General features: G+C 36.4%; 1 protein-coding gene across 5 annotated transcripts in view; it reads left to right on the forward strand.

Moving 5' to 3' along the window:
- The window catches only part of RABGAP1L (RAB GTPase activating protein 1 like), a 249794-nt gene that overhangs the window by 51861 nt on the left and 174035 nt on the right, over positions 1-23898 (forward strand). For all 5 annotated transcript variants that reach the window (XM_031049980.2, XM_031049979.2, XM_005150184.4 and 2 more), the window contains 2 exons: positions 2184-2277; positions 8135-8285. In XM_031049980.2, coding sequence (XP_030905840.1) covers positions 2184-2277; positions 8135-8285 — 245 coding nt within the window. The remainder of the gene's footprint in view (positions 1-2183; positions 2278-8134; positions 8286-23898) is intronic.

The raw sequence follows: 23898 nt of genomic DNA on the forward strand, positions 1-23898 counted from the left end.
TAATTATATATGTGTTATATATAAATACATACTTTTACTATATATATAATTTTTTTTCCTCCCCTCAATTTATACCTAAGTGTTTACATAGGTCCGAATAGGCAAATAGTCTTTAGAGTGGAAACAAAGTAGGTATTTTTAAAGTTGTTTATGCTCTCTTTGCTGTGTTCCATTTTGAATTTTGACGTTAGCATCTTTTGAAAGGGAACGTATGGCATTTCTAATCAAGGCCTGTGATTTTCTGACATATAACTGAATAATGCATTCCAAATACTGATAAGCCTTTCAGATGAAAGAATTTTCAGGGCGGAAGCCCTATAGCTTTGTGATACATTTTGCTGGAGTATATATGCTATGTAACACTGATCTCCTTAACAACTTTGAAGAATTTTGCATAGAATACCAGTGTAGTGAGAAAATAAGGGGTTTGTTTCTTTTGTCTGATTGTAATATTCCTGGGCAAACTCAGGTTTGGATCAGATAACAACTAGGGTGCTTTGTTTCTGAAAACATACAGTGTAACTTCATTTATAAATGTTTTGCTCTAGTTGGGGATTTTACTCATCTTTATCAGATTTTGTTTCAGTCTGCAAGATTTGTTTGTTTTCACCAGTAGCTCTTGTAGAGAGGCACTACAGTTCTTCAGTCTTTTCAAAGGGTTTCGCTAATCTAATGTACAATTTGAAATTCAGAGAGATTTCTGATAAGCTTCTCCTCTCAGGGCAGCCTGTTAATTGTCCTTGAAATACAGTGTATGCTATCTTTGTCTTCACAGTCTGTTGTCAAATTCAAGCACTGATGATATTATTATTAATGCCTTATATTCAACAGCTGCTGAGACTATAAATTAGAAATGTGTAATTGAAGTGAGAGTGATGGGGGTGAAGACTTAAGAGGGTAATTGTTCAGGTACTGAAGACATTCTTCTGCTTGAACTACTGCTGTTGTCTGCATAAAGTTGGAGGTGAAGTGTTTGATGTACCTGAGGAATTAAAGATACTAGGCCAACAACCAGATGTGACTGAGTAGTGTGAAGAGATTATCTGAGGGATTTGGGAAGCAGATCTAGCTTTGGTCCTCCTTTTTTGTTTTGTTTGAGCTCCTTGAGACAGCTCAGTTTGCAGGAGAAAGAAATTCTCTGAGGCTGCCAACATCCAAACTGTCCATAGTTTCAGAGGCTTCTGAGGATAATGAGGCTGTTGCTGTGTCTCTTTATTTGTTGTGTTTAGGTTGTGTAGTAAAGATGCTTAGAGTTGGAGCCCTGTCAATGTTTGGGATTGTTGAAATTGTACTAATATTTAATTTTTAGCAGTGTTTTATTCAGATAAAAGTGAGAAAAGTCCAAATAACTGCAAAGCCATGTTCATGTGAGGAGTTGCTCAGAAGAGTTAGATTGGTCAACTTATGGTGGGCAGCTTTGTAGACCTGTAAGACCCTTGGAAATTGGATAGCTAGTTAAGCACACTATCCCACGCTCACATTCTCTCTGACTTTATGTATTGGCCATATAATGACATGTATCCCTTTGTGGTTTATTAATAATACTTTTGAGGTTTCTTTTCCATTTGAAGCATTATTTTTTGCCACATACAATATAACTTTAAATGTTACAGTGTTTTTTGCCGCTCATTCATGAATTTGTTTCATTAACAGTATTATTTTGTGGCTCTGAGTAAGCTTCTTGGTATCAGAGTATCACATGGGAGCAGAATGACAGCTAAGGGATGCAGTATAATGAAGCAACATTATGTGGTATACTTCAAATGAGAGTTCTCTTTTTATGGAGTCTGGAGTGGATGTGTCTTTTAGATAATACGGCATTGTGAAATTTCATTAAAATGGATAATTGACAGCCTTGAATCTTTTCTCACATAATGCTTTCTTAGATCCCGGCCCTTTTTCCTTAACAGTGCTGTCAACTATTCTCTAGTCTCATTCATTTAAACTTTGTGGTAACTTTAATAATACACTTGTTTTGCCAAGTCTGCTAAACATTCTTTTTGGTCCCACTAATATTTTCCATGTCATTTGATGTTTTTAAAACTGATATATGAGAAGAATTTGTCTGAGACCTGTATGTATGCATCTTTAATGTCTGTTCTCTTTGGTAAATCTGTGCATGCTTTAGGTTTTATTTCTTTTCTGTTTCTATTTCCTTTTTTTTTTTCTTTTTTCTTTTGCAGAGAGTGATAATGAACTCTCCAGTGGCACTGGTGATGTGTCAAAGGATTGTCCTGAGAAGATTTTGTATTCCTGGGGAGAATTACTGGGGAGATGGTAATGCTTTATTTCTTAAATTTAGACTTTAAATACTAACATTTTTTTGTTTTATGAGACTATAAGCTCTTAGCAGGAGGTTTGAAATTCTTCAGCTTACACAGTTTAAAAACTAAAATACGAAACGCATTGAATTGTCACTCTAAAAATGACTGGTAAATCCTCTTATTTTACCTTGCAGTTATTTGACAAATTTCTCCCACAGTGTCTGCAAAAGTCTTGTTTCATTCAGTGTTTGAGGATGTGTCCATGTATGCTCACACTGCAGGTGTGTCTTCAAATGCCACCTGGGTTTCTTGGGGCTGGATGTTAAGCTGTCATGAGAGTCTGTGCTGCTTAGTGCTAGAGTGGAAAAGACAACAACTCTGATCTGCCCTATGTAAGCCATTTGTGCTTGCTCATGTATATTTAATTGAATGATTTTTTTCATGAACACTAATTTATTTATTTTTTTTTAATGGGATATATGTGGGCAGTTGAAAAGGAGTTCTAGAAAGACTGATAATCACTGAAACTTACTCTTGGAGAGTAAAATGGAGGCTATTTGTAACCCTAGAGTATGTTCTCAGCAGTGTTATTTTTATCGTTTTAATAAAGTGCTTCAGTAACAGCATATGTTTTGCCAAGATAGAAAAAGTCTGTGTATTTGCTATCTCTAAGAGACCTTACACTATTAGCAAATGCCAGAACCACTTACTCGATTTTCGCTTTGTAAGTAATAGCTTCTGCTGCCTAAGACAAAAATAATCAGAGGCCCTTAATCTGGAATTGGCAAAATTTTCTTTTCCTAACTTCAAAAAGAGAGCTGAAAAACATTTTAAGGATTTATTTGGGCAGTTCCCCGCTTTACTTGGCCACTTTGTAGCTTTGGAGAAACATAGCCTCTTACTGCTGACCTCATCTTTAATGGAGATATTACGCAGAGGTTAGTAAATGAGACATCACAAGATTTTATTGAACTTAGTGAAAACCTTCCTCCTGCTTGTTTTAACTATTTTGTCATCCAATAAAGATCTCTTTGGGAAGCACAAATATTTAGTAAAATGACTGTACAAATACACAGAGAGGAAAAGTGTGGGTGTCAGTTGATCCCTATAAAGTGTGTTTTCCTCACCTGAAAAGGCTGTAAACAGATCTGCTCTGGAGCTGTTTAGAACTTTCCAAAGCCTGTTCTAAAGCATATCCCAAGAGAGAGTTTATAGAATCATAGAATAGTTAGGGTTAGAAAGGACCTTAAGATCATCTAGTTCCAACCCCCCTGCCATGGGCAGGGGTATCTCACACTAAACCATATCACCCAGGGCTTCATCCAACCTGGTCTTGAACACTGACAGGGATGGAGCATTCACAACCTCCCTGGGCAACCCATTCCAGTACCTCACCACCCTAACAGTGAAGAATTTCTTCTTTATATCCAATCTAAACCTCTGCTGTTTAAGTTTTAACCAGTTACCCCTTGTCCTATCACTACAGTCTCTAATGAAGAGTCCCTCACCAGCATCCCTATAGGCCCCTTTCAGATACTGGAAGGCTGCTATGAGGTCTCCACGCAGCCTTCTCTTCTCCAGGCTGAACAGCCCCAACTTTCTCAGCCTATCTTCATATGGGAGGTTCTCCAGTCCCCTGATCATCCTCATGGCCCTCCTCTGGACTTGTTCGAACACTTCCATGTTCTTTTTATGTTGAGGACACCAGAACTGCACACAATACTCCAAGTGAGGTCTCATGAGAGCAGAGTAGAGGGGCAGGATCACCTCCTGACCTGCTGGTCATGCTCCTCTTGATGCAGTCCAGAATATGGTTGGCTTTCTGGGCTGTAAGCGCACACTGCTGGCTCATGTTCATTATAAATTGTTTACAATTTTATATCTTGCACCTCAAATCCAACAATGATTTTGGCAGGTTTATTTCAATCTGCATTGCATTTGCATTGGAAAATGCTACTTTCTGATTATTTTTTATTTATTTTTTATTTAATTCATTTGTCAGTTGATTATTTTTAGTTTTTGCCTGTGCCAAATACCTGAACTTCTGTGGGTAAGCATGCTGAAGTAATAAACTGTCCACAACTCATTCAAATTTTACCTGATCAAATTTCTTCAAGTTACTATTGTAAACTGTTCAATGAGACAAAAGATTTAAGACTTTTGGAGTAAATTATTTTGATGTCCTAACATATGCATCTAGCTTGGAGAATCATTCAGTAGTTAAAGCATCTTACTTCAAATCAGTTAAAAATTGGATGAGAAATGGGAAATCCCAGACAGCCTAAAGACTAGCAATAGCAAACATTTTCTTCAGGAGTGTCTCAAGCAGTATTAACTTTGGAGTTAAATTCAAGTGAATAAAATACTTGAATTTTTGAATAGCAAAACTTGGAAACAGGAGCATACGAAAAATGTTAACAATTTGAAAGCTAAAAATAGATTGAAGTAAAATCTTGTGTGTTGAAAATTGCACCATCTGCTAATGGAATATCTCTGCAGCTATTAATTTTTATTTACTTTTTTACATTTCCACTTGGAAAACTGGTGTGCTTATTTCTCTGTTAGATGAAAAATTTCTTGCACCTTAATTGCTTCTTGTAATTCCATTAAAATGTCACTCTAACCTAATGGCCTGACTCGGCAGAAACATTGCTCCAAAAGTCTCCTTCAAACATATAAACAGCAATAAGCATAAGATAATTTACCAAAAAGTCAGTAAGTGGATGTGAAGTAATGGAATAACTTTTAAATTATTTTACTGTTTGCAACATCTTCAGCATGGAAGTTGTTCTTGCAAGCTAGCTTAGCTGAGTATGGAACTATTTCTGTTGTAGATGGTGGGGTTTTTAATTGTTTTTCCTTGTGGTTTTGGTTTTTATATTAGGTTTGTTTTTTTGGTTTTTTGTTGGGTTTTTTTCAGCAGTAGTAATAGTCAATAGCAGTCTTTGATTAGAAATAAGCTGTTTACTTGTTAAGTTGGAACATAGTCTATGCATTGCTGCTTTATATCCTTGCTCTTTGATGTTTTAAAATTGTCTTTGCATTTTGTGCAGGAGAATTAGAGCACTTTGTAGGAAATTAAAAGATGTCAGCATTCATGAATGACCCATTTCTTTTCCCCTAAAAAAAATAAGCTAAAGGATAAGACTAGAATAAGACAAGGTTTTTTTTTTTTTCTTTTTTATGCTTGTTTCTTTTATGGTCTGTCCAAACAGATGTCAGAAAGTGTCTAGAAATGTAAACTGCCTGGGCCTCTACACAAAGGAGGGATAAATGCATATTTGTTCATTATAGTAGAATACAGAGCAAGGATTATTAATGATCAAGCTGTTTCTGAAACAGACATTGAGAAACTGAGAAGTTGTCTCTTAAAATTACGAAGTTATGCTTTACTGCATGGACTAATGTTGCTAAAGTATTACCTCTACCATAAAACTATTTAAATATTTAAAAAACCCAGTGAAATCTGGTATGCTACAGTATAGTATAAATGCTACAGCATGTTTAATATACTATACTACAGCATAGTATAAATGCTGCAGCATGTTTAATTCTCAGTTGTACATTCAGTAGTAAGGATGACTTTACAACATGGCATTTACATCTCTGTTAGCTGCTGCCATAAGCCATTTGTATGGTTTTCTTCATGTTGCTGAAAAATTCCCTGTCATATTTCTGTGGAATGTTCCTGTTTAGCTGTTCATTTTATTTTATATGCTTACAGAATCCTCAGTGAAGGACACCTGTTTATCTCATAGGATATCATAGGAGGTGTGGGTTGGAAGGGACCTTAAAGATCAACCAGTTCCAACCCCTTCTGCCATGGGCAGGGAGACCTTCCATTAGACCAGGTTGCTCAAAGCCCTGTCCAACCTGGCCTTCAACGCTTCCAGGGATGTGGCAGCCACAGGATCTCTGGGCAACCTGTTCTGTGCCTCACCACCCTCACAGTGAAGAATTTCTTCCTAATAATCTAATCTAAACCTTCCCTATTTCAGTTTAAATCCATTCCCCCTTGTCCTGTCACTACTTGCCCTTGTAAAATATCCCTCTCCAGCTTTCTTGTAGACCCACTCTAGATACTGGAAGGATGCTTTAAGGTCTCTTCCAAGCCTTCTCTTCTCCAGGCTGAACAAGCCCAACTCTCTCAGCCTGTCTTCACAGGACAGGTGCTCTGATCATCCTAGTGGCCCGCCTCCAAATGTAATACCCAAACTAATATGGTTTGAAGTGAGCTATGGATGCTTCATTTTCACACAACTTGAGCTTTAAGATCCCGATGTGGTGTTTCTTTTTGTTTTTTTTTTGTGTGTGTGGTTTTTTTTGGGGGGGGGGTGTTTGTTTTTTTGTGTTTGTTTTAATTTATTCCTGCTTGTACTTTTCAAAACTTTGTAACCACTTATCTAGTTCTTTTGATATTTCCGTTAATATTTTTTTATTTCTAGCTTTTTCACATCACAAGACTGTTAGTCTAATGTGATTTTGGTTCAAGATATACAGAGAAAGAGAAAAGGGACTAGTTGGCTTTTAATTTGGCTAACTGAATGGTAAAGTTTGAAATTACTTGTATTGCAGTAGAAATGTAAAATATAAATTAATTTAGTGCTTGAAAGAATAAGGGCATTATCTAATCATACTCTTTCTTAGAATCCTCAAGTCATTTGGGAAAATGGGCATATAATCCTTGGAACATAGGAAGGAGAACTTTCTTTAGGGCACCTTTTAAATAGTAGTGGTGAGCTGTTTACACCTTCATGGCCTGTTTCAAAAAATGAGTACTCTAAACCTTCAGTTAAAATGGAGGATGAAATTGTAGGTTATTTACTTTAATTGCAGCTTGCTAGCATTTGGCAAAAATGCTGCTCTCACTATTCTCCTACAAGTAGAGTTGAAAAACATAATAATGGTCAAAACAATAACAGATTAAAGTGCTTCCTACATTGGAAAGAATAGAATCAATTCACACAGGCTTCCTGCTGCATTGCTATGAAAATTGCTGTAAGTCAAAGTGAGGTTTAATCTATATCAGTAAACACTATTAACTCAGACAGAATTTTAAACATCTGTGGCTGAAAGCTCAGCAATATGGTCCATGTGCAGTGATTTTTATCATAAATGCATGGGCTTAGTGACTGGATTATTTTTTGAAAAACACATCTTTAGTATTCAGTCTGTCTGATTATGGCCTTTTCATAATTCAGTGTACCAACTTTTGTTGGATTAATTGCACAGTGTTGAAAAATAAAACACTACTCATTCTGCAGTTGTCTTCCTGTATTTCTTGGTGTGTGTACAAACATACAAGATAGTAAAGCACCAGGTCGGGCTAATAGGCAGATTTATTTGGAATGGTGGGATTTTACCAAGGTATGTGCAAGTGTTACGGCTTTGTGGCACTTGCAGAATACACTTGGCATGAAATCTAAAACTGGAACTTCAGTTTTCATGTTAGTACTTCTGAAACTGACTTTTGTTTGTTTTCCAAAATTTACTTCCCTATGTAGCCTAGGTTATTTTTAATTTCCTTTTTTTAACCTAAGCTAAATGTATATGTTGAACAAATATTTAAATTGAATTGTCTGTGCACATGCATGGTTTCCACTTTCAATTCCAGTTGTTCTTCATTAGCCAGTTTAGTTAAATTTCTGCAACTAGTTGTTGTTTTAATTTTCATTAATTTCTCTACACCTGGAGAATTTGTATATCACTATATTTTGCAACTGGTTCTTATTGGTAAATCTTTGTAGAATTTTTTTTGCTTTCCATCTGACAAATACTACTTAGTGTTGGGAAGCTAAAAACTTTCAAAGATTTTTATTTTGATTTCTATTCGAGTAAGTATAATATTCAAATGATTGTTTGTTTCTCAGGCACAATAATCTTGTTGTGAGACCGAATGGATTGTCTACTCTGGTGAAAAATAGTGTTCCAGAAGCACTACGGGCAGAGGTTTGGCAGTTGCTGGCAGGATGCCATGACAACCAGGCAATGCTGGATAAATACAGAGTTCTCATCACAATGGTAAGGATGGATTTTTTTTCCTTTTTTTTTCCCTCCTGTGGTTAAATTGAGTTCTGAGCAGCAATTTTATTCACTGACAAAATAGGAAAAGGGTGAAACAGTTGGACTTGTTTTAGGTAACTGAGATTGTTATTAGGTGATTTTACCTCCTGCCATAGGTACCTGCTGAATGGCATTAACAATAGGAATTGCTGACCTATATCTGTAGTAATGCTTGACATTTAGCTTTCTATCCACTTGCTGTGATTATAATAAGCACATCAACTTGTTGTTCAGGTGTTTGTTTGGGTTTTTTTATTAACTGTGTATTTTCAACAGTTTCTGCTCTCTGTATGCCTCATTTTTCCATTTTTAACTAAAAAAAACCCAAACAACCAACACCCCCCCCCCCCCCAAAGGGGGGAGGGGAGAACAAAAAAGCCTCACAAGGTTGGGTATTTCTTACTTTGTTATTTAAGAAAAAAATGTTAATGCCTTTTGTACCTATCAATAAACCAGAGTCCTTTCTGTATTACTGATTTTAGAAGAGAATCTTTCTAGGAATCTGTTCCCATTCTGTATCATAATGCCATCAGTAAGCATTTTAAGAAATTGTCTGCATGGATGATCCAGATTGCTTATAGCTGTGACTGAAAGAATGAGAACTATTGTGTTGCAGGAACAGAAACTCTGTGCAGTGTCAGGAGGTAAACTCACCATTTGGGGTTCTAAAATTCTTGCCACTGCAAGGTGATTACATGCTTCAAGAAAAACAGGGCTCTCAAAAATGGCCATAATGGCAGAAACAGAGGAATATAATTTTATGTTGCTCAGAGAAAGTGTTGGATTTGTTATGTAGGAAATGAATCATCTGTCCATACAGAAATTCTGGGGTAAGCGATGTTAGTAAAAGTTGCCTTCCCTAATGCTGTTGTATCTTTTTGATACTTGTTCTCTTAATTTGACCTACCTGCTGTGTTTGTAAAGTTTAAAAGCCTCCCAGGAGTGAGAGATGCCCTCATGGTTTCTTTTTCCTTTACACATAAAGAAGGATGTTTTGATAGTGTAAATTTTTCTTTTTGACATTGTAGTTGGGTTATATTTTCCTTAGAAACCATTCACAAGACATCTGTCAGCTGTATGTTGCATCAAAACCACCTCCATTATTTTGCTCTTGCTTTCTGAAAGTGGGGAAGATGTTTGGTTCACAGCGGAGGAGGGAGTGGAAAACTTCTCAAATGCAAGCGTTATCTTGATGATAAGGCCTCATGCCTCAAAGACTTTGCTGCACTTGGCCCTTTCATCATGGAAATATTTCAGTGATGTATATGCTGGAACATGACATTGCATGCAACATTCAGTGTAAAATATTATGCTGTTATGGATTAGAAAATTAAATCCTATTCTGAATTGAAGCATTTATGCAAACTCTTACTTCAGGCAAAAAAAAAAAATCTTTTATGGTGAAATCACAAAATTTCTTCCATGGTCTAGCTGTATATAACTGCTGGTGATCGCATCATTTGGTATACGTTGCATGAAAGGTTTCATGAAAAGGAATGAACAGGAGAGGGTCTATGCCAAAATGAAAGCTCATTTTTAGGAATAGTTAATATTGGTGCTCCAGAAAAGCTTGTCAGCTGTTTTTTTTTAATTAATTATCTGATATTTATGTCTGTGAACAGATAGTTTCACTTTGGTGTGTTGGTAGTGTGAATTAAGCTATTTGGGAAAGAGAGAAGGGTGGGTATGTATATATTATTTTCTGAATATATATATGCATGTTAATATGCATGAATAATAATATGCATGCTAAACTTCAGAGTTATGTGGGTATTAATGATTGTTCACTTGTTTCTCCTGTATGAAAAAGCAGAATTAATTTCTTTTTCCTGCATTGTCTGTATGCAACTATCCTAATACACCAGCAACATGTACTTCATTTTTTTGTCAAATGCATAGCTTCTGTCTTGATTCTTTCAGTTAATGCATAAGTTTACATAGTTTCATTGTCTCCTTGTGTTTTGGTCATTCTTAACGTTTCTCTCTTGTTTAGGCTTACTTCTGGAAGCTAAATATTTTTGCAAGTGTCTTGACCACTTTAGTAATGTATTCTGTGTGTGCATTCCTGAGCTTATTTCTGTAAGACGCTCCTAGGTGGTTAGAGGTGGAAGTGTTCTGTACTTCCAGTGCTGAGAACGAAGTGTGCTGAGATACAAGAAGTAGGAGATGTGAAAAGATGTGAACTTAACCCCCTACCTACTCACCTTCTCACACAACTCGCCCTCAAAGCTTTCTCCCTTAAACAGCTCCCCATTACTTCCTTGAACATTTTGTAACAATTTCAGAGGGCTAACTTGAGGAACAGTTCTTAAACTGTCATTTTACTATCATAGCTTAAGAGGTGATAGCTGGAATTAATAGTAGGATACCTAATTTATGACTACCTCTTGTGAGGAATAGAAAAATCTGATAAAAACTGTAACTTTACTGCAGCGTTGCTGTTTCACCTCCTTGTGTAACTGTTCTTGCTAGTGGAGGAGGGTAATTGTATTGGCAGGACAAAAATGTGTTCCTTATGAGGAACTGAATGATAGCAGATTCTCAGCATCTTAATTTAAAGACTGATACAGACATATTTGGTGTTCTACTCCCATTGTTTGTAGTTTGTGCAGTGGTATGTTAGATTGGCCAACTATTATTCACATCACTTGACAGATCTGGTATGAATCTTACACTGTATGTATCCATCTGTTTGCAGAGCTCTGAAATCTACAGTATTTTTCAGTTAGAGGAGTGTTTTATTCAATATGTTATGTAGGAGAGTAATTTGGGGCTTGTTTTAGTTTTTCAGTTCAGCACAGAAAGCAAAATAAAATCTCCATCTTATTTAGAAAAGTCAGTGCTGTACTTCTATTCTGCAAAAAGGCCTGTCCTCATGTCCTCTGCAGTGGAGGTCAGCAGTCTGTCAAGAATGATCTAGTGAACTGTGCTTCCTTTCCCATATCAGAGCATTCACAAGCTGATACATTTCCCATTTCTAGATGAGTTTGGAGTTCCAGGAGGAAAAGGAGAAAGAAATACTTAAGCACTCACAAATACTTTCTTACTGACAAGTACTGTCTTGCTAAATCTTATGTCTCCTACTGAGTTCCAGCTTGGTGATTACTGTGAGCCTCTCAGAAATTTTGACTGGAGCACAGTAGTAGGTCTTGCATACAATTTTAGAGAGTAGGAGTTTTAATTTGGTAGCTGCTTCATTTCTGGCATATATGTAAATCTCTACTGTATAACAGTCAAAATCTGCCTTAGTTACTCTTCTGGCATGTGTGCCATTGGCTTTTGACCTTGCTGCACATGGCACAGTACAAGAAAGGGGAAATAAAACATAAATCAGCAGAGGTAAATGTATATATATTTATCTTTGTTTATTTATTTTAAGGAAAATACAAAGGCAAATCAGAGTGAGAAAAGTCTGCTTATGTGGTGAGAATGAAGGGGCAGTACTGGTACTTGTATTAGAACTTTTATAAAAGCATGTCAGATCCATTTGTTAAAAGATTGTAAGCAGAAAACCATGCGAAAGGTAGAGTCACTTAGCTGATAGAGTTTTTTCTCCTGCCTGCTTGACATTATTTCATGTTCAGCTTCGCTGGCTCTCAAGACATTCGGTGAATTTTTCTATGACGAGATATATTTTGAGCTTCAGTAAACTGATCAGTGGCAAGCCACTGTTTACTCCATTTACAATTGAGGTGACTGAATTCTCTGCAGCAATAATTATGTTCCACTTGACCTCACTGTGTCTCTTTCAAGTGTCAGGTACTATCAATGTGTAAATTATTAGAAATCTGTTGTCACTTGATGGCAGTGATAAAGAAAACTTGTATCAGAATTGTGACACGTTTTATTTATTGCATCTTACACTGAGTATTATTAACATTTTACTCTTCTGTTTTAGATGGTTTCATTCTCGTATGTGTTCTCGCTCTGAATTTGTGGGGCAAGACTTCTTTCCATCCTTTTCTGTGCTACGGGCTGGGTGCCTGTTTTGTAATGCTGTTGCTGATTACTCTTGAAACAACCCACACTCAAATCCCTTTTCCTAAGTTTAGAAAGAAAGGGTCGTATGTAGTTGTGTAAGTGAAATAATGAAGGCAGAATAAAGGGCAGTCATTTGCATTCTGTACTTTGAAAACTTTTGGATGGACCATTTTAAGGTAGTATTTTTGATGGTTAAGTGTATAATTTCTTTATAAAAGAGTTCCATTTTACAGTCTGACTTCCATTAAGAAATAAGCTGTATATACAAAGTTCATTTAACAGCATATATAGACTTTTAAATGCTGCTGCTCTGGTTTAAGGAAACAAAGCTTGTTTTAAATGTATTATTCTTTAAAGATTGATCAGAAAAAGAAGCCTGGCTTCAGATGAAGTAGGTGCTGGCAGGATTATATTGCTCAAAAGTAATGAAAGTTTGCATATGAATGTGAATGCCGGTGAGATGGATGGTGACTTTGAGTCGAAGGTCTTTAAGAAAGACCTAGTGGCTGTACTTCCTACTTCCAAATGACTTGTAAGAGGACCAAAAATAAGATTATTTGTATATTGTCATAATTTCCTTTAGTGATATGAGCATGTGCCCAGAACAGTTAGAGATAATAACTAATTAAAGGGTCAGGCTTCACAAAAGTTGGCCAAAAAATAGCTTTGTCTGCTGACTCTGTAATGTTGTGTTGCATCTGGGCCAATAATGTTTCAAGCCACTCACTAGAAGAGTCAAAATTTTAAGAATTCTTCCACAGTCTGAAGCAAATATAAGAGGCATTGATTTGGGGATTAAATATTGCCATGTCATGAAAATAATGTAATGCATTAATCTGAAATTGGCACTTATCATACAAAGTCCAATTCTCACACAGTAGGGACCAGTTATATGAAAGTACATCCTGGAGCAAATGTATTAAGATTTGGCCTGTATGAAATCTAGTAATTTTAGAGCTGATATATGTTGTTAATCCATTCTGTTTGGACCAGTGTTGTTATTTCCGATTTCTCCAAGGCACATCCTCTCATTATAAGGCTAAATGAAAACCTGAAAGTTAAGGTTTGAGAGTTTTGGAGACTTCTCAGTTCAAGATGTTTTGCAGGCCCAGATACAAAATGAAACTAAGCACTTGTTTACTGAAAAGAGCAGTAAATTATGCAAGCAGAAGCAGTCTGTATACACTGTTGGAATTGGTTTTTCCATGTTACTCCCATTGATTTCCTCATCTATATTTAGTCACAAGCCCTGCACTGCATGTATTTAGGTGCCTTAGCCAGGATCAACCGTGTGTGACATGGAGGACAAGGGGTGCTGGCTACAAAGCCATCCCTGCATCTCTTCTGTCTACAGAAAAGGAGGAGCTACAGCAGAGAAATATATTTGGAATTCTTTAACAGCTGTTTTTCATTATTATAAGCACTGAGAATGGAAGCTTTTTATAGTGGGGAGTCCTACAAATGGATGTGTTTATAATCTCTTCTCCCAAAAGTGTAAGAGTAGTCTCTTATCAAAAATTTAAAGTTAGAAGTAGGATAACTAAAAATAGCAAATACTATTTTTGAAATTTCAGCTGCTTAAGCAGTCTTCCATGTATTGGGATAGCTCTAAATATCTGTTTTCCTTGGTGCATCTATTTTGCAAACTGATCTCAAAGGACTGAAGATCAACTTTCATGTAAACCTAATGTAGAAATGTATTTACTTTTTAAACTTTGAAATTACCAAAGTATTCAAACAAGAAAAGGTGCTTTCTTCTTAGTTTCATACTTAAAGTATTACCTAGCTTTTTTAATTTTTATTGCTAGCTTGCTCATGAAGTTAGTAAACAGAAAGTGGAGGAATTTACAAATGAGTATGCAAATAGATTAAATGCAGTTAAGTTTGAAACTGGTGCCTTGATGCCATATTTGTGTATGTTCTGTCTATGTTTTGTTTTATTTGTGTGAAAGTTGGGTTGAAACAGTTTAGCTATGGATTGAGAGGATTACTTATATAGGAAGGCTATTTTAGTTTGAGTAGAAAATCAATCAAGCTTGTTATTTGCAGCAATACCAAAAGATACTGTTAGCACTAGGAAGAGGAATATTTTTTTGTCCCAATGGCACTGTGCAGGGTTCCACTGCTCAGTGTTCTGAGACTAATTAATCAGTAAGAGTGTCTAATTAAAAAGATGACTGTTCACCAGCTGCCACAGCAGGTTGGGTAATGGACTGAAACATTAGAGTATTTTTGTAGCAAATATTTGTGTTCAGAATGCTGCATCTGTTTGTCCTAATGCAGAAAAGCATTCTCAAATTTCCAAATTAGGCTACTGTCCTGGACTACAGCCAAAACGCATCTGTGACTACCCTCTTTTCTTTTGGCACGGGCATGTGGCAAACAGCCTACTGAAAATTATAAAGGGGCTCCCCTTTTGCAAGAAAATGGCTTTTGGGGGATGTAGGTTGCCCCTTTTTGATCACAGGTATTTGAAATGCAGCATGCCCATCTTTTTGTGCTGAACAAATTTCCCAGCAATAAAAACTAAGAAGTTTCAGAAATGCTGATCTTTTACATTTTTGTTCTAGTTTTTTCTTTTCTTTGCACTTTATTTGTTCTCTTTTCTAATTGGGAATGGTTTCCCTTAACTTTTAGAGAGATGAGATATCAAGTATGCATAGCTATATGCTTAATTATAAAAGATCCTATCATATCCAGATCGATTATCATTATAAAAAATTGTGTTGTTTTGTTGGTTTTGGTTGGTTTGTTTTTTTTTTCCCAGTTGACTAAAAAGAGAGATAACTAAGACCTGGTTTATTGCTTGTTGACTGACATACTTAGATATTAAGCAAAACAGTTATAGAGAAACTGATCACTTTGAGACGTATATGCAGCTTTTTCAGTTTAATGTTTCTTTTAACTACAGTATCTATGTGCAGTTTTTTTAAGTTTTACTTTTTTCCACCTTTTCTGAAGGGGCAAGCATAGGATGACTATTACTTAACTCTTCTCTTAAACTGAGGTCATTCATCTCATGGCAAATATCAGATTCGTAATATTTTTTAATTCAGTGTGGTTTGTAGAGAAAAATCAGGTTGTATGCTGATTTAATTGGTAGGGTGCTCATTTTTGGTGTAAGCTGAACCATTAGTGCTGACAGTTACAGTCTGTAGTTTGAATTATTTTAGTGACACTGCATCCTGTAGAATAATAAAGAATATATGAACTGAAAATACTTACTAGATTTTAGTAAACAAATACTGTCTCTGAAGAGCAAAAATTGACTGAATTTTAATTCTTTAAATAGCTGTATTTAAATTCAGACCTGAAATAAAAGACTTGGTATATCGTGAATGTAGCAGGGTACCTGGTTTCATAGTAAATGTTAATATTACCCTTAGAGACTCAAGGATGAAATGTCCCTAAGGTGAATTTAATCTGCCAAGTTTTGATTCATTCAGAGCATATCTGGAGAAAATCTTTCAATTTTGTGTGCACAAAAGGGAAAACCTTGAGCTTTCTCTTAATCAGAGAATCTTCAACTTAGTGACAGCTCTTTTCAGGAAAAAAAATAAAAGTAGCACCCATTAGTAATTTTTATATTATGTCATCTTAATTTTACCTTTTATGTATGATATTTATGATATTTGAGGTGGAAAATAATGTGATTTTTCCCAGAGCCTGCATAAAATTATAAAAAAAATTCTGCCACATTGAGTTTTCCTGCAATTACTTTTCTATACTCAGCTGCTTAGGATAGCACTGAAATAACACTCACAATACAATTCTTGGCTCTTGGAGTGCTGGGTGACCTACCAGCTCAAAATGTCACATAAATTGATACTTAAATTCTGAAGGCTAAATGAGATTTGCATTTGTCCTCTTGGAGGACACATTCTGGTTTTGTGTGTTGGAATTTATAATCTGTTATCTGCAAAAGCAGGGGAGCCTTGGGTGGTTTTAGTGCTATGGCCTGAATAGGTTTAAATGATGGTGACTGGAAGAAGTGATGTTAAAGTTGATACTTTTATAGACTCCATATATGTGTATATTGATGCAGATAATTGTTTTGTTAGGTAGGATGGAGCAGAGATGTCTTGGTGTCTTAATATTTCTTTACAGTAGAGTCTATGGTAATAGTTGCTGGTTCTAGTAAATGCTTGGCACCTCAGATCTTGTATTAAAATCTGTGATGCTCCTTCCCAGATAAAACATCAATTGGTATACTAGTTTAATTTGAATACTGGTTTGTTACTAGGTGTTCAGTTTTCCTGTAACAATAATGGTGCTGATGCTGAAAGAGAAGCAATAGTAAGACAGTGTTTTAAACAATAGTATTCTATACCACTGAATCATTGCTGAAGTTCTCTACAGTGTGTTGTCTTTATGTAATGCATATTCATTCTGTGTAAATGAATCTCTGTCTCTTGCAGTACAGGGCACTGCTTAGATGAAGCAAATTGTTAATGTATGTGGACCACTGCAATTCCTGAGAACATAATAACTTTCAAACTATCAACTTTCTCTTGGTATTACTCTTTCATCTGAAATTTACTTCTTCCTAACCAGCCTCTGCCTTCAAGCAAATGTTGCGTAACTGGCACTCAGGAAGCTGAATTACTCAAAGGCTGGAGCTGTTGAAGGTGAGAGGAAGAGACAAACCACCCAGTTCAGTATGTTACTGTAATGGAGCAGTTAGCATGAGAGGAATTAGGTGGCATTATCTGTATAGCATCACATTCTGGAAATCAGAAAGCTGCACTCAGAGTCGGAGTAATTGCATTTTCAAAGGCTTGTTTGTAAGTCTAACTAATTTCTGTAATTGTGCATATAAATAAACAGTAATGTTAATCTTCAAAAGAATTTCAGGCCAGCCTCAGTCTGACTTTGAAATAAAAGTGGCCATGTGTGTGTCACAGTGTTGTTGAGCTACCATGCTGGCACGTGCAAGTGGCATGCATATGCAAATACAGTGACTTTATCTAAAAATTTCTGTATCTCTTGAAAATCTGAATTGCTAGCTGCAATTTGTATTTTGGAATGGCTTGTGTCTAAATTAAAGCTGAAGGCAACTTCCTTGTAGATTCAGCTGTGTGATTTTTGAAAGGGTGTTTTAAACCATCAAGAACTGCTTTCTTCAAAAGCCCGGTCTGGGGTCCTATATTTGCTTACACAGAAAAAGATGCAGAAGTAAATTCTTAAAATAAAGACTGTTTCTCGTGCCTATGAAAGGTATGTTTCAGAAATCTTAAATGTATTTATTTAAGAGAGCAAACTGCGTTTTCCTGACTACGAGTTGCTGGTTTCAGTATGTTAATGTTTGATACTTTCACAATTAAACAGAGAGCTCTAAATACTTAGAGAAGAACACTAAGAATCAAAGGATCAAAAAATATGCTTTATCTTTTTTATTTCTCCAGAGAATCACAGTTGGTGTTTAAAATCTTTGTTAACAACATTTTATTAAAACATGTTTTACTATAGCATTATGCAGCTACCAATGGGCAATATATAATAATTGAAATAGTAACAAAAACCAGACAGGCTTGAGCTACATGTGTAGAAAATTTAAAGCATACATAAGTGATAAATATATTTCTTAAATTTTTAACTGAGATTTAATATAGGGCTGAATTCTGGTACCTTTTGCTATTTTATGCGTAACTTCTTTATGATAAAACCACCAAATAAGAATATTACTCATATGTTCTCCTGGATATTCTTTTAAGGGGTTGAGCTAGTATTAAGTATATTTTACAGTAATTGCTTCAGAAGAGGTGAGAAAGCTATAGATCTTTACAGCCTGTAGCTTTTTTTTCCCCCTTTTATAGAGATGAGTATGGTCATACTAATTGCAAGTTATTTCCCCTGTTAGCAAGCAAATTTGCAGCTGCTGAGGTAAACTAAGCAAAAGGAGATCAATTGCAGTATGGTAGTGCATATACTCTTTATAATTATCTTTTATGTAGGTTTCTGTGGACATATCCAAATATTTTGGCAACTAAGAGGCTTTTTCTCATGTTGTGTATTTTCATCAGTTGTTTTCTAAGCTGACAGCTGAATATCGATGATCCGGAGCTTCACGGTTTTTAAATCATATGGTGCAGATGAGAAAGCCAGATTCATATGGCTGGTTTGTCTCAAATGCAGTCAGTGTAAAATGCACCCTTTATTTGACTAAGTAGTTCAATACACAGCCTGAATCTAAAGCTAAATTGTCAGATACAGGGAGTGCAGTTTCAGGCTGTGCCTCATCCAGGCTGTGTGCTTGCTGGGCAGGATTTCTTTTGCTTCATGTTCTGTCTCTTCTGTATACTGTGTATAACAACTGCACAGCTAATCACAGTAATTTGTAGATTTCTATTTAGAAAATTTACTTTCTCCCATTTCTCTGTTAGAGCAATGAGATCAATTGATTGGTACACCTGGGTTAGAGCAATCCCAGGCACAGCTACAGGTTGGGCAGAGAAGAGATTCAGAGCAGCCCTGTGGAGAAGGACTTGGGGGTGTTGGTTGATGAGAAAATGAACATGAGCCAGCTGCAGTGCATTCTTGAAGCCCAGAAAGCCAAATGTATCCTGGGCTGCATCAGCAGGAGTGTGAGCAGCAGGTCAGAGGAGGTGATCCTGCCCCTCTACTCTGCTCTCTGCTCTCATGAGACCTCACTTGGAGCATTGTGTGCAGTTCTGGTGTCCTCAACATAAAAAGGACATGGAACTGTTGGAACAAGTCCAGAGGAGGGCCGTGAGGATGACTGGGGGAGTGGAGCACCTCCTGTGTGAAGACAAGCTGAGAAAGTTGGGGCTGTTCAGCCTGGAGAAGAGAAGGCTGCGTGGAGACCTCATAGCAGCCTTCCAGTATCTGAAAGGGGCCTGTAAGGATGCTGGGGAGGTACTCTTTGTTAGGGACTGTAGTGATAGGACTAGTAATTTTTTGTAACAAGACTACGTAGTTACTGACACTAAACCAAATATACAAGTATCTACCAGCCCAGAAAAGGCAGCATGTTGTAGGGGGGTTTATATACCGCTTAAAAGGAGAGAAGCAGAATCCTTAAGCATTTAGAGGGCCTATAAGGATGCTGAAGAGGGACTCTTCATTAGGAACTGTAGTGATAGGACAAGGGGTAACTGGTTCAAACTTAAACAGGGGCAGTTTAGATTGGATGTAAGGAAGAAGTGCTTTACTGTGAGGGTGGTGAGGCACTGGAATGGGTTGCTCAGAGATGTTGTGAATGCTCCATCCCTGGCGGTGTTCAAAGCCAGGTTGGGCAGAGCCGTGGGTGACATGGTTTAGTGTGAGGTGTCCCTTCCCATGGCAGGGGGGTTGGAACTAGATGATCTTGAGGTCCTTTCCAGCCCTAACTGTTCTATAATTCTATGATTCTATGATTTGTTGTGTAGCTGAGTAGGTGTGGTGTAAGGGTTGAGATGGGAGTGCATATAGATTGAACAGGGCAGGGTGGACAGGTGAGGCTATTTTTGTGGCAATCTTCAGACAGCCTTAGGTATGTTAATCATAAAACCAATGAGGTTGGAAAAAAAATCTTTTAAAATCATCAAGTCCAACCTGTAGCCCAGGGCTGAATTCTTGGTAACAAAGCAGTCAATTGGTTGTGCTTCTTGTTACTTTTATGGCAAAGGAATTAGCGGTACCTTTTGGAATGATGCCATCTTCCTGTCATGAATTTGTAAGTGTAATTTCAAAAGCACTTTTAGTCTTTATTGTGACACCTTCCAGGATTTCCTCTGCCTTCCTATGAAAGTGCTTGCTCTAAAATTCTTCTTCAATGGAAAATAGAAAATGTAGAAACACGTTAGGGTTAGAATGTACCTGCAAATGTTAGAATAAATATATATGCATATATATTCAGTCCAGAATGGCTGTACCTGATATAGCAAGAAATGTGAACCCTGGATGCTGAATGCAAGCCATGGAGTTACATAGTTGTCAGTTAAGTAGGGTGGACTGCTGCACCTTTTCTTTGAACTCAAAAGACATTTCAGGTAACCGTGCATTTGACTAAGTTTAGAATATTATACAACGAGGCAAGTAATCTCATAGAAAGCTCAGAACAGCATGTCTGTTGTCTTCAGTAGCTGGTTGAGTCAGCAACAAACCTTGAAAATATGCAGCCTGGCTCCTTCAGCCTAAGCATTAGAATACTTCTAAAACTGGTTTAAAGCCCTCAAAGTCATATGTCCAAGACTTATCCCGATTGATGAAAACTTATGTACTGTTGTACCTGGAATTTACTCTGTGACTTCATCACAGATGCAGTAGTTAATGTATTTTCCTACATTATTTGCTTCTCTAGAAATACCTATGGCTTCATGTGATGCTTAAGAAGGGAATGAATTGTGTATCTAGCCTTCAGGATTAAAACTGAGGCTGGGGAAGTAAAACTACAAAAATATACTTAAGTTTGTGTTATCCTTGCTAACCCTAACCCGTGTCTGTTGTTTGAATTTCTAGTGTACATCTCTTAATTTTTGTGCTGCAATGAGTTAATCTTCTTTTCCTTTTAATACAAGTGAAGGAGGAATCTTTGATCTGTATTCTCGGCCATGCTACTCCTGCATGCTGAAAGCTCTTGTGGACTGGGCTGAAAGACTTGTCATATGGGTCAGAAAAGTTATGAGTAATGCTAGTAGGAATGTTGATTAACTGCACAGAAGACAAAATACAAGGCACATATTGTGTTAGAATATTATCTTACACAAGAATGCTAGTACATGCTACTTATGTGGTTCCAGTGCAGGTGTGTCCAGTGTAAGTTACTCTTTCTAGCTGTAATTCCCTGTAGTATCTATTAAATACTTTGCTTAGCATGAAGTCTTACCCAAGTATGGCCTTTGGAACATTTCACAGTGTGTGCAGTTTTATTAATTTTTAAATAAAAGCAGTGATTTTGACAATCTGAAAAGTGTTGGGTGGGAGACAGCCCTGTAATGATGATTAAGCATATAACAGAAATTTAGGATCTTGTAATGATAGTAATTTTAATTCCATACATATAAAGGGGCAGAACTCTGCTGCTTCAGACAGGTGAATTTTGGCATTCCCTTACTTTTCAGTATTTAATTTAAATTAATGAAGTAACTTTCAGTTATATGGTATATTTTGATCATTGTGATGACTGACATAAATACTATCCTATTGCTGTTTATTTTAATAATAAGCTGATGGATTTTATGGATCTGGGAAAGGTCACAAGGACATTAAATAAGTGGCTTAAGGTGTGTGTTTTTTCCTACTGATCGTGAGGCCTTCAAATGACTGTTTTTCTGTTCACCTTGATTTCCTCTCTTACACTCTGGAGAGTTCTATGAAACTTGTACTAATTGTGATCTCCAAAGCAGAATCAAAAAAACTCCAACCACCAGTTGTCTCTGAACCTCTTTTTGAAAATTGAGTCATAGACTTTACATTTTAAGCCAGCCGAATGTTTGATTATTCTACTTTTGACTGCCTTTAAAATTCTAGTTGCCATAACAACTTTATTTCTTTATTTTTAGCACATCAGTTGCCATAACAATAAAATACAGCTTTTTGAATGTAACATTTTTTTCCTTACTATTTTTGCTTTGTTTTATAAAGAACCTTATTTGAGGGGGGAAAGGGAGAGTACCAGATCTCTTCCCCTGTGAGCCCTTTGGTTAGAACATGAAGTGATGGGATTTTGTTTGTTTGTTTGTTTGTTTTTTTAAATCTAGCTTTATTCTATTTCTATGGCTATTTTTTGAATACGAAGTATTTTCTTAACTTATGCAGAAAAATGAATGCAAATCACTTGATAGAGCCTTTCCTTTGTAGAAAATTGCTGTTGGTATATCTTTTTTGTGTATTGTAGTTAGTGTATTAGAAACTGCTAGAAAGTTATTTCCAGTATCTTTATTTCATTATATGGAATGGTTATAAATAAGGTATGGGCAACTGCTACTGATGCAGGAAGCATTTTTCTTTATGTTATTGAAAGCTGTCCCTCTTTCTGTTTGGTTGATCGTTTTCTTTTTCCTTATTTCAGGATTGCTTTAAAGATTACTGCTCAAGTTTTGCAGCAAATAACTCAATTTTTTGTCATGTCATTCTTTATCTTCCATTGAAAGTATGAGAACAAATTATGCTCACTTTGTTCCTGTAGGAGACATTACAGACGTGCTGGGAAGAGGGTGTCCAGGAAACACACTATGTGTGCCTTTTCAAGCCAAATTAATTCTAGTGGCCTTATAAAAAATGATGGCTACTAGCATCTTATGCAAATACAGCAGGTAGGACCCAGTGCTTCCACTTCTTCCTCTGTGGCCCTTCCTAGGCATATTATCAATTAGTTAGAGGCCAGTATTTAGTTCGGTGTGTTCATACACTTAGCTTTGTGCAGTTACATGTGATATATCTTAAAAATACGAGGAATGAAGAGATTGACATTTAACTTCAAGCCATATTTTTGAGCAGAGGGGAAAGGTTTACATTCGAATTTAATACTGGCTAAAGAGGTTGGACTTGGAACTTCATCTATAGACTTGACTTCTCTATTCCCTGATAGTTTCCCTTCTGAAAGGACTTGCAGATTTCAAACATGATGTCTTTAACTTATTTTTAGTGCTGATAAAGTATTTGTTTAGTTTCATTTTTTTTCTTGGAGATGGCAATAATGTCAGGTTTGGTATGTCTTTGTGAATAAAGAAGATAATTTCTTAGCTCACATAACATTTTACATGTGCCAGTTTCTAGCTATAAATACAAATGTTCTCATCTAATACAAAGTAATTTAAGACAAAATTTGCTAGCTATTGGAAGTTGAATGTATGTAGATGTTACTAATCTTGAAACACAGTTATCAGATGAGAGATGATTTCATGAATTTTAATTTGCTGATTTTTAACTGGGGGGGGAAATAATCTTAAATTGCTTTCAATGGCATTTTACAAACATCTGTCATTGCCAGGTTCCATGTTGGTGAGCTAGCCAGGAGTCTACTTCCACTGCAAATGAACAGTTGCAAAAGATTTACAAAATGTTCCCTCTAGACTGCTCTTGGTCAGAAGCTATTCCTGGTCCTTTCTGAAAGATGCTTATTGATGCAAGTGTGTGCTGATGTAGACTCCACGCTGTAAGATAATATTAAGTGATACCTCTTCAGCAGTTCCAGTGGGAAGGAGAATTTGGTCTAAATGAAGCTGAGCTTAAAATCCGTAAAAAGAAATTGTGCCATGCTTCAGTTTATGAATAATTTTCATGCCATTTCCTTTCCATGTTCCTCTTTTCCATTACTTCACAAAAGTGGTGGAATAGTAATACTAACACTTTGCTTAAAGATAGTCTTCTAAAATTTACAATTCCAGTTGTTTTCATCTTTGTTGTCATCAAGCAGTAGTGGATTTGGTTTACTAGTCCAAACTTGGGGTCAGTACCTCCTGCACCTGAGTAGACCTTGCACTAAAACAAATAGTGAATCTTTAGTTCTTAACCGATCTTTTGTTTATGCCAGCATTTGGAGCTGTGACTGTTTCTCCTTAGTGATCCTAGTTATTCAGTGTTTTTCTGAGCCACCTCTTGTCTCCTTGAGGAAGCACTATTTTTAAACATCTATTAAAGGAAAAGT

The sequence above is a fragment of the Melopsittacus undulatus genome, chromosome 6 (assembly GCF_012275295.1).
Source record: "Melopsittacus undulatus isolate bMelUnd1 chromosome 6, bMelUnd1.mat.Z, whole genome shotgun sequence".
Lineage (NCBI taxonomy): Eukaryota > Metazoa > Chordata > Aves > Psittaciformes > Psittaculidae > Melopsittacus > Melopsittacus undulatus.